General features: G+C 35.9%; 1 protein-coding gene across 1 annotated transcript; it reads left to right on the top strand.

The window, feature by feature from the left end:
• The first annotated feature begins 5,766 nt into the window (after positions 1–5,766).
• LOC110450285 lies at positions 5,767–10,285 on the top strand. Its single transcript, XM_021497742.1, has 4 exons — positions 5,767–5,913; positions 8,718–8,893; positions 9,268–9,399; positions 9,867–10,285. The coding sequence occupies exons 1-4, from the start codon at positions 5,832–5,834 to the stop codon at positions 9,927–9,929; spliced, it is 453 nt and encodes a 150-aa protein (XP_021353417.1). The 5' UTR covers positions 5,767–5,831; the 3' UTR covers positions 9,930–10,285.
• The last annotated feature ends 2,162 nt before the right edge of the window (positions 10,286–12,447 follow it).

Here is a 12,447-nt window from a genome sequence, read left to right as displayed (position 1 = left end):
TGTATCGTTAGAGGCTACTAATGGGTGAACCCCCTGCATAATTGGGTAGTTTCTTTTAAACACTGTTCTTGGGGACACAAAAACGAAAAAAATAAGTCATTGCAATACTTGGAATCTATATATTTCTTTCTCCTTCTGACTACCTTTTATTTCCTAGCGCCTTGCTTGGCAACACCTCACTTTTAAGCAATGGGTTCTGTCACCAGGCCGGGACATGCAAAAGTCCTTTAAACTGCTAGTTGTTATTTCCCTGTTCAAAGTTCGGCATTTAGTGGAATTGCAACAACTGGTTCACCTGTTGTCTGTATACTTTGACCGTGCGGAATGATGTACTGGGTGCCTTCGGCATGGTATTTCAGTGAGATAGCACTATAAAGTCGGCATCAGAACCGCGCTTTCACAAGGAGGAAACCACACCAACATACCCTGTCTCCAGCACACATAATCACATGCATACATACACAATACACTCGGTGCACGTCCTTTAATGACCTTAGCTGTCGATATGGTGTTAAATTCTATAAAATCAAACCATACGTATGCTATTTTCATAGTTAATAAGTCAAGATACCCAATATTGTTATGACCTCATCAATGCTAATGCAAATCAATTCGTTATATTTCCGTGAGATATATGCTACGAATATCAAATAAACTGCAGTTACTTTTCTTTATTGATACGTGTGGCAAGCGCAGTAGTCAAACAGCCTGTTTTTGTGGGACACTTTGAAATTTCTGTTCGAGGTCCTAGCAACAGCATGAAAACAAACACAAAAAATGGAGTTCCAATATATTAATTGCATTGATTTCGAACAACGTTTTTTATATTTAACATGAGTGCAATAATGTTTGTTTATTTAAATTAGTATAATGATCATGTTGTAAGGACGGCTTCATGGCATGCGGTGAATCACCACCTGTATTACGTAATTGCGGTCCGAAATTCTGTCAATGCGCAATGTGATGAGGTCGACTATCCTATGCATAAAAATAAATGTCATTTTTATCAATGGGCCCAATGAAGCAACTTGCACTACAGCCATTTATTGGGCCCAGATATTTGTCCTCCGTTTTCAGTTCCTGCAGGTAGGGCGTACGAATTGGTCGTAAGAGGCGACTAAATTTGGGATCTTATCTGTTCTCTTCTTCTTTCTAAACAACTTACTTCTTCCTAATGTTTCCCTTGATAATGCCTCACTTTTGGTCTTTAGTTGAGCGTTCGCCCCTGTGAGGAAGGCTTTGGATTCTGTCCCCTGGCCGAGACTAACCAGAGTCTGTAAAAATGGTAGTTTCTACTCCTGCTTAAAGCCCAGCAAATTAGGAGTGAGACGCCTGGTTCACCCGTTGTCATTATAATGTGACGGGGTGGGGTGTCCTGCTGCGTGTCTCCGGCAGTATGTTTCAGTGAGGTAGCACTATCAAGTCGGCATCAGTTCCGTGCTATCACAAGGAGACAAACACGAACATATTGCAGCCTCCCAAAATATTTTTCTGGTATGACTAAAGCGTTAATTAAAAATTTCTGCATTGGAAACCATAACCTGAAAATCAAACTGTGATAAAAGCAAATTATGGCCAACAACTGTTTTGATAGACAAATAATCAGCCGGGAAAAACTGGCATTCGAACCCTTTACCTCAGATTATCAAACGCCGCTTAAACCGACTAAGCTACCTGGTAAACGGAAGCGTCATTGACAAAATGTGCTGCAGATGTATCTAAATGATACTTCAGAGGGGTTACAGTACTAGTTTATGCGAATTTCTCGAGTACAATGGAACAGGGGTCTTCAAGCAATGACTGTACCATTCTGTGACATGATAAAACACCATTCAGTATGATATATGGACACTCCATTGTTAAATGTTCAAGAGGATATTTTTCTTAATAGAGGGTTACCCAAACTATTCCATGTCGTAAATTATATATTTATCGGGCTTGTTGTTGACGTAGGTGATAGGTCCAGCTATTCTAGATCATATGGAAGCCACAGTGGCACTATATCTCGAGTTTGTGACTTGCCAATATAATCTTTCCCCACGCTGGGGTTAATGAAGAAAAATATAAACCGAAGGGGTAAGATTCTTAAATGTCTAGCCGAAAGTCATGGGGTTGAATTTAAGAAATTTACTCCTATATTGGATTTGTGGCTGAACCCAAACATGGGAAAATATTAAAAAAGTCTGACTCTTGAATTTAGACGGGAGGATTACCCCTGTCATAACAATTGTATGACGTCACGTTACCAATACATTAATCTCACGTCAACAATGCGTTGAGCCAGGAACGTCATCATTACATAATGTATATGGTAGGGTTAATAGAGTCAGAGCAAAATAAGCATTCACTTTCTTGAGGTGAGATGGGGATTCTCAACTCCTGCGGAAGATTCTTTATTTGCCAAACACTTGGCAATGCCTCGTGTTTGGCAAATTAAGAATCTTCCGCCTCGGGTTGAAATTCCTCTAACTTACCCTGTAGGGGATGTTCGATTTTTTTATTCTTATATTGTAGTTGACAATGAGGTATTCTTCGATCAGTTTCTGAGATTGTTTATGTTTATTTGAATGTGAATTAGATGTACTTTCGTTAATAGGAGTCCAAATTACCTTAACCTGTACAACTTATGGTAATGTTTGGCATATTTTGTGAGATGAATGTATTCCTAATGATAAGGAAATGGATTGGTTTTGTGTAGAATTGTCCATGATTACCTGTGTGAATTATATATATTTCAGACCTATTTCATCAGATGTAGTATGTTCAGATAGTATTCCTAATGTTTAAGAAATAAATTGGTGTTTGTGAAAAAAACAAGCAGAACAAGACCAGGTGTTCCGGCAGAGCAAGCTTGTGTAAAGCTGTACATTTAAAATAGGAAAAATTTACCAAAACGAAAACCGGTTTGTTAACAAAAAATAAACCACAAGATATACTTATCTTTTCAAATATCGTGTGAATATAGGGTAAAGAGACTTACAGCTACGAGGGAGATCATTATTTTGAAAATAAGAGAATGTAAGGTATAGTTTCTCAATAGTGACAAGATACATGAATGGTGTAATGTTGTTCATTCCTTTTTTTGCATTCTGTATCAATAATCAAATTTCATAGCATACCAATATACACTGTCTCCTGCACACACACACACCCGCGCGTGCAATCACGCATACACTACACATATGTAGGTACGTCCTTAAATGACTTTAGCTACTAATAGGACGATAAACAAAATAAAACTAAGCAAAATCATAGGTCACAATCACGTGTGTAACGTTCATCTTTTAAGGTATAAGGTGGAAGAATCTGCTGGTGGATTCTTTAGTCCCCGAAGTTTTCTGCAACCTTGATAACTAAAGTTATCCTTATACACAAAATGTTCTTACTATCTTTACAATTGAAATAACCACAATGTTTCTAAATTTAAAAATTCATGTTACTACAAAAACATAAGGGTTTTGGGCACCTCCCCCTCACCTTCAAAAATGTTTAGACCAATTTAGGCTTCCACCATTTCAGTCCCTATCGTCACCGACGAGTTATAGAAGGACGAAACAGCTGTATGGTGCAGTGTTCATGTTTTATGACCTGTCAGCTTGCAATATTTATGCTGCTGTGAGTGTGAGTTATACCAATTGAATGTCTTACTGAATTTTAGTTCTAAGGTAAGGGGATATTTTTCTTTATACACCTACAATAAATGGTTGATAGTTTAATGTTTTATGTATTTGTGAGTTATTTTTAGCTATTAGGTCACCTGGTCCGAATGACCAAGGTAAGCTTATGCCATACCATGGCGTACGTCGTCCGTCCGTACGTCAACAATTTCTTCAAACGACTTCTTCTTCTTAACCACTGATTGAAAGTTTAACTTAATTTGGCAGGGCAGCATCCCTAGGTGGTGGGGATTCAAAATTTTACAAAAGGTTGGGCTGATCACCCAAGGGGCTGAGGGGCGGGGCAAAAAGGGATCAATTTGGCGTTATTGCTATAACGACTTCTTCTCTAGGACATCGCGTTGGATATCAATCATATTTAGTTGAAAGCATTCATGTGAGTTGCGGATTCCAAATTGTACAAATGGAGGGATTGACCCCCAGGGGGCTGAGGGGAGGGGCCAAAACGATTAATTTAGCTGTTTTGCTTATAGTGACTTCTTCTCTGGAACTAAGCGATGAATATCAACCATATTTAGCTGGTGGTGAGGATTCAAAATTATACATATGGTGGGGCTGACTCCCCTGGATATTGGTAGATGAAGCCCGGTTCTATTTTGACGTCTACAATGCTACCATAGGTTATTCTCAAGCCAACTGGATCATCACACTTTCTTTCTTCCTTTCTATCAAATTTTCACGTGTTTAAAGATGAGGATAAACATATGAAAGCAGCAATGCAAACTTAGGTTTGAAATTATCAATTACCTAAAAGGGGTAACTTAACAACCGCTAATACAATAACAAAATATCCTTTTTTTGTGTCATCCCATGTTTTTTCTTTTACGTTTCACATGTAGAACCAGACTCGACTGATTGTTATTTAAGTTTAAATAGCTATGTATATTTCACTTGTTCAAATCAAGTAAATACATGTATATTATAGTTATAACATTGAATTACCGTAATAAACCAATAATTTCGATTTCGTCTTGAATTTATTCCAAAGATCAAATATCTAACAACATCATAACAATACGTACAAATGTATTACGACAAAACAGAATATTTATAATGCTGATTGTCAATTTCAAACCGTTAACGCGAGGATGACATCGAAGTGTAAACATTTCTCCGATGCATCTGTTTTTATCGATCTTAACTTGACCATAGATCACACTTTAACAGTCCTGATCATTGGCCAATCAACAAGCATTTTGTACAAGCATTATAAATTATATCAACAATCCAAGTCTCACTGAGTCAATATCATCATACATTATGTTTGAAAAATACTCATGACTGTATTGTCTGTAATTGTACGAATAACCTTAAACACTTTGGAATGGTTACAACCTGTTGCACTGAAGTACACAAGTAGTGAATGTTGTGGAAAATATCGCAAAGTTCTATTTACTGAAATTCATTGACATGGTCTCTGTCAGGAGGTTAAAGAGCATGGTTAGCTTGTTATTTAGAATACACTTTATATAGCGTCTGATTTAATCACTTGTGTATCGGCGCCTCCTACATATAATGTAATTATTTTTTTCTCGATATTTGGTTAGGTTTTATATTGTTAAGCGTCCCTTTAACAGCTAATGTCATTTTAGGACGTGCCTCTGTGTGTGTTGTGTAAGTGTACATGTGTATGTGTGCCAGAGACAGGGTATGTTTGTAAAACGGCTTATGACGCTATATATGAAAATATGTGCAATGTAAATATAACAATATATCGCCATCACCTTTTGAAAGTTTAAAAGACCATACAAGGTTTAACTTTAACGTTACAATGTACAAGATACAGAATATAAAATACAGTGTTTATAAATCATTTAAAACATAACCATATTATGTACCATGCTATTTGTATATGAATATTATAGAAATTTCTTTCACTGACTGCTCATAATGAATCTTATGCTTATATTATAGTTATAACATTGAATTTCCCTAATAAATCAATAATTTCGATTTCGTCTTGAATTTATTCCAAATCAGTTCAAAATTTGTAAAACTGATTTGTGTCCTTGAGTCAACGAGGCAGAGGAAATTGTGTATTGGTTGTTGAGGTAGGTACATGCAAACAAACGTGCCGTGTGCAGAGCAATATTAAGACCGGATTACAACATCGAGTCCACACAACTGCTGAGAGGTACACAACCAGGTCTAACAATGTCGAGATTCGCAGGAAAATGGGTGGATGATCTACCTGCAGGAAAGTGCACCAACTTCGATAAATTTGTTAAAGCTTTGGGTAAGAATGACAACGTTATGCATTTTGTATGTTTATTTTTGTGATAATTCGGGCTTTATATTTCAGTTAGTTTTGGTAATTAAATTGACAAAAATGAATTTGTTAAGAAAGGTCTCAATATGACAACTAGATTAGCGTTTTGATAATGGTCTCCAGGTAAGTGAGGATGGTTGAATTAACAAGTTTTGGTTGTACATCTTGTTTACGGGAAGCTGAGTAAGTGTAATCTAAATGTAGCTGTTCCGGAGTTGTCGTAGTGTAAGTGAGGCTATCTCAAACTTAAGGGAGTTTAGATGTCTCGGAGTTGTCGTAGTATAAGTGTAGCTATCTCAAAGTTAAAGGAATTTAGATGTAGCTATCCCGGAGTTGTCGTAATGTAAGTGTAGCTATAACAAAGGTGTAAATATCCCGGAGATGTTATAGTGTAAATGTTGCTATTTCGGAGCTGTCGTGGTGTAAGTTTAAGTGTAGATTTTTCGGAGCTGTCGTAGTGTAAGTGTAGCTATTTCGGAGCTGTCGTAGTGTAAGTGTAGCTATTTCGGAGCTGTTGTGGTGTAAGCGTAGCTATTTCGGAGCTGTCGTAGTGTAAGAGTAGCAATCCCGGAACTGTCGTTGTGTAAGTGTAGCTTTCCCAAAAGTTTAGGTAGTGTAAGTGTAGCTTTCCCTGAGTTTATGTCCTATTTTGGTGAAGTGTAAGTGTGGCTACATGTATATCTGACTTGAAGAAATTTAATTGTAGGTATTTAGGAGTTGATGTAGTGGAAATTTATCTTTGTCGGTTTTTTTGTGATGAAAGTGTAGCTACCTTTAAGTGGATGAAGTGTAAGTGTAGCTATCTCTGATTTGATGAAGTATTAGTGTAGCTGTATCGGGATCACTGTAGTGTAACTGTCTGAGGATAGCTGCGCTAATGGAAATAGATGAACTTTATATAATGATCATTAGCCACGTATAAAATATATCTCCTGGGGATAACATATCATGATAAGAACCAACTAATCAGCAAAGGTTTAATTTCATTGACATAGTATTATTATATATTACGGATATACTGGTATCTCGATACAGTGCGAGTGTTGATAGAAACCACGGACATTTGAGTTTAGCAATCAATAGTAATGTTAAGGTAAAAATAAAGATAAAACCGGTTTGGAACTTGATCGGCCTCTCTACAAGTACATGGAGGCCGGTAAGGCTTCAGACTGTATTGTTTAGGTTTTCTTTCTTTACCTCGAGTGTCTATGTATAGACCTTATTGTATGCTACTGGCATTCGTCCCACTTATTAACCAGTGTAATATCAATACAATATATTACCGGTAACTGAGCGAGATCGGATTATCTCAGTCGACGGCTAAGATTCTGCAACATAGTCCCAACCGAGACGTAGACCGAAGTTAGGATGTTACAGAACTGAGACCGAGATAACTCGATTTTGCTCAGTTACAGGTGTAAAAAAAAATCTCGCAACTTTTAGTTCAAACAAAACCCCTCAGTTTTGCTGAAGACTACATGTATTCCGTCTGGGGCCTCAAATAAAAATGACCTCTACACTAGTAAAGCTACATTGAATGCTTTTGCAAAAAAGTGTAGAATTTAAATTTTATCAACAACATCAGATATCTAACAACCTCAAAACAATACGTACAAATGTATCACGACACAACAGAATATTTATAATGCTGATCGTCAATTTCAACCCGTTAACGCTAGCATGACATCGAAGTGTAAACATTTCTCCGATGCATCTGTTTTTTATCAATCTTAACTTGACCATAGATCACACTTTAACAGTCCTGATCATTGGCCAATCAACAAGCATTTTGACCCCTGACCACTATTATACATGAACCTTCATTAACCTTAAACTTATACATTATATCAACAATTCAAGTCTTACTGAGTCAATAACATCATACATTATGTTTAAAAAATACTCATGACTGTATTGTCTGTAAGTGTACGGATAACCTTAAACACTTTGGAATGTTTACAACCTGTTGCACTGAAGTACACAAGTAGTGAACGTTGTCGAAAATCGCAAAGTTCTATTTACTAAAATTCATTGGCATGGTCTCTGTCAGGAGGTTACAGAGCATGGTTAGCTTGATATTTATAATACACTTTATATAGCGTCTGATTTAATCACTTGTGTATCGGCGCCTCCTACATATAATGTAATTATTTTTTTCTCGATATTTGGTTAGGTTTTATATTGTTAAGCGTCCCTTTAACAGCTAATGTCATTTTAGGACGTGCCTCTGTGTGTGTTGTGTAAGCGTACATGTGTATGTGTGCCAGAGACAGGGTATGTTTGTAAAACGGCTTATGACGCTATATATGAAAATATGTGCAATGTAAATATAACAATGTATCGCCATCACTTTTGGAAAGTTTAAAAGACCATACAAGGTTTAACTTTAACGTTACAATGTACAAGATACAGAATATAAAATACAATGTTTATAAATCATTTAAAACATGACCATATTACGTACCATGCTATTTATATATGAATATTATAGCAATTTCTTTCACCGACTGCTCATAGTAAATCTTGTGTTGTTTTTCTATTTTTTTAATGCTTCTAACAATGATTTTAATTCTTCACATTTTGTTTTAACATTTAATACCGTTTGTAACACAGATTCGTTCAAGTATATCTATGAAATACTTTACCGTGCTTCAAGAGAATAGCATTGAACAGAACCTGTGTATACACCATTCTATCATAAATGTGAAAAAAGATGCAGTTCACTGCTGTGATGCATTTTATGTATCTTAGAATGTTCTTTTTCAATTCAGAATTGACCGAAGAAGAGATAGCAGGTTACAGAGATTACACGGGAGGGCACTTGACCACAGTAAATGGCGACGAATGGTCGTACACATATGAATTTGGTGGACTTTCAAAGACAAATCACTTTAAAATTAACATCACTAACCCAAAGGATACTGATATCGAAGGAAACGAGTTTGTGGTTCGTATAAAGCGTTGTTGTACAAGACGAGGGCACCCAAACTTTTTTTTTCATTACATTTCCTAAATATTGCATTTAAGCTAATGATCAACATACAAGAGGTAGTCAGATTTCTTAAAATTACATAAATATGATTTAGAATAGATATCATTCAGTTATGTTGCAAGATAATAATGCTGTATCATAAATATCGAAAGTGTTCCATTTTAAGTACCATCACGCAAATACCAATAAAAACACGTTACAACATGACGTTAACGAACAAGAACGACATACAATACCCTTCAGTTCATCTATATATTCTATGTTTTCTTCCGTGAACTACAGCTTCCAATGCAGGGTCTGACCTACATGTTCTTTTCGTACCTTTGCAGAATACCCCTAAACTTGATCCAAGCAATCCAAATAAAATGGTTGAGATGACGAAAACATGGAGGCCTAATGGATCAATAATGACAACTAAAATGGAGAGAACTCTTAATGAAACCGGAGATAAGCAATATACTGTGAGTCCATTTTGTCACTATCAATTTTTCCTTCAAGAAATGTCCTAGTTTTTACAATGCTTCATTAAGGATTCCTGTCTAACTGCAGGTAAAACACTAAACATACTACTGTCTTTTTCGTACATGTAGTAATCTCTCCTTCAGTTTGTTTTGGAAATAACTGTACCGGCAATGTAGCAGAATAAACAAATGATAGCCAGGTAATTCAGTTGGTTAAGGCGGCGTCATCACGATCTGATGTCAAGTGTTCATATTTAACCTTGTGCATTTTTCGATTTGCATTGAAAATATCCAGTTACAACCTTTTTTATTTAAAGATTCTGCTTTTCTCAGGAAAATTCTTTATAGGGTGTCATATTAGATAGATTGCAATATATTTTCAAATCAAATGTAGTATTTTGTAAAAAAAAAAAACAAAGCAAATAAACAGTCAAAGATGAGCATGTCTTTATGTCTTTGTTGAACAGGAATTAACTCATATTGAATCTGGAGTGACCATAAAATCTACCATGAGCAAGGTTGTCGTGTAGAGAACTTGAATCTGGAACAGTTGATGCCCGTTCCACCATCAGACGCACCTATCTATTCATTTAGACGAACGAAGCAGTTGTGGAACCAGGGACTCCTTTGTAATTCAAGACGTTGTATGCAGCAAAGCAGAAATCTGCTTACCTTCCCTTGGAAGGTTGTGCCGTTGTTACCGAGTGACCATTATCATGATATCGTCATTTGGATCTCTTTGAACTTTTAGATTTGCTTTCATTCCTTGGCTATCGTTACCATAGTTTGATCAATATGACACAGGACTTTATGTTGATTTTGAAAATTTATTGATCCGTGCCTGCAATGTCAGTTTGACCGTACAATAAAATATTGAGATGGATAACCTTGCCTAGTATTTATACAAATATACCTGCTTTCTTGTTGTTGGTCAGATTACATTAAAAATACTAATTTTAGCGTACCAATCCTTTATAAAAATTAGCACAGCAACTTATTTTAACAGATTCACGTATCGATGAATTGGCGCGCCCTCAACATAATAAACAAAAACTTCAATTGACGCAAACAAGATTTACGCAATGTTTAAGGTAGGAACAACGCTAAAATAAGACTACCGCTAAATATGTGCGTTTACAGTACTTATGTTGTAGTAAAGGAACGGTAACACATTTAATTTGATTCTATAGTGAGAGGATACATTTCGGTCACAGGTGCTACGTTTATGGTGTAGCTATCAAACAGGAAACACAATGCAAGGCTGTGCTATTTTTTTCAAGATTTTTTCTAAATTGCAACTCCGCTAAATAAATGAAGGCGTATTCATTAATCCTATCGTTTTCATTATTCATCAATAAAATTATTTTTTTCATTTTACGTAGGCTCAAATCTTGTTAACTAATGCGGACAAAATAAAATGTCATGCGATAAAATAGCATACGAAGTCAATCCTGATTTAGAAAGTCAAATACCCAGGCCAAGTTCAAAAGGGACATCAAAACTCACCTTTTCACGTCTGCATTTTAAAATCCTTGCAAAGACGTCATGTAAATGCCACCCTTTTATTTGTTCAATTATGTGCACATTGCTTGCTTAAATGTATAAAAGTGATCGTAAGCCTTTGATTTTTGTTTTCACAATTATAACCATTACAATAGTAATTATCCATATGTTTTAAAGCGCTTTAGAGTAATTTTACAAATTAAATAGGGCGCTATATAAATGTTGTATATTATATTATTATGATTTACATGTATTGGTTACCACAATGGGTCTCAATAATCAACTTCCACACCGATTCAATGTAATAGCGGTTTGTAAATATACACTCAAAGAACACATTCAGGTAGTATACACTGTAATCAACAGTAGGAAGGCTGTTTAATTCATAGGTGTAACCATCAACTCGTTGATGTGTTTAACAATGAAAAACACGGTCAAATTGTGTCAAGTCTTTAAAGTAAATAAATGTCCTGGAATGCCTTTCATAGGCAAAATGCAATTAATGAGTAGACTAAATTTGTCATAATCAAATTGATTTAGATATACAATGTAGTTATAAGCTATAAATAGTGTATACCCCAACAGTTAAACATGACACGAAAAGCTTACGAATGTTGACTGCAGCTGACTGGAATCGATCCCGACTGCTTAAGGAAGTCAGAATCGCTATATGTTGTTGTGATATCAAACAAAAAAAAGCAGTTTCTCTCGGACCATTATACGCATCCCTGATTAACTAAATCGATGCTAAGCAGGGACAAATGTTTTTACTTTAAACTGTAGCGAAAATTGTTCCCGGCACAACTAGTACATTGTATTTCAGTAAAAGGGCATATTTATAAAATATGGTTTATGTAATCATATACAGAATCATATCTTAGATAACGAAAAAGATGCAAAAATGTTCTTCGTGCATCAGCTAACATAACTCGAGTATAAACAGTATGTACTGAATAGGGAACGTGCAGGTAGGGCGTAAGAATTGTAAATGATCGTAAGAGCCGACTAAATTTGGGATCTTATATTTTCTCTTCTTTCTAAACAACTTTCTTCTTCCTAATGTCTCCCTTGACAATACCTCACTTTTGGCCTTTAGTTGAGCGTTCGCCCCTGTGAGGAATGCTTTGAGTTCTGTCCCCTGGCCGAGACATACCAGAGTCTGTAAAACTGGTAGTTTCTATTCTTGCTTAACGCTCAGCAATTTAGGAGTGGGACGCCTGGTTCACCCGTTGTCAGTATAATGTGACCGGATGGGGTGTCCTGTTGGGTGTCTGCGGCGGTATGTTTCAGTGAGATAGCACTTTACCTTATTTTTTAACTGTATTAATTTTCTTATATCTATTGTTTATTTAAAATAAGTATTTTATATAACTCTTCATGTTTGGAGGAATACAGATATGAATGAATGAATGCTTCGGTATGAATGAAAATACACGTAGTCCATAAAAATACACGTAGTCCATAAAAATACACGTAGTCCATACAAATACACGTAGTCCATAAAAATACACGTAGTCCATACAAATACACGTAGTCCATACAAAT

This window comes from Mizuhopecten yessoensis, unplaced genomic scaffold, assembly GCF_002113885.1.
Source record: "Mizuhopecten yessoensis strain PY_sf001 unplaced genomic scaffold, ASM211388v2 scaffold5141, whole genome shotgun sequence".
NCBI classification, from domain to species: domain Eukaryota; kingdom Metazoa; phylum Mollusca; class Bivalvia; order Pectinida; family Pectinidae; genus Mizuhopecten; species Mizuhopecten yessoensis.
Note: the sequence above shows the minus strand (reverse complement) of the source record. Positions and strands in the feature narration are given on the sequence as shown.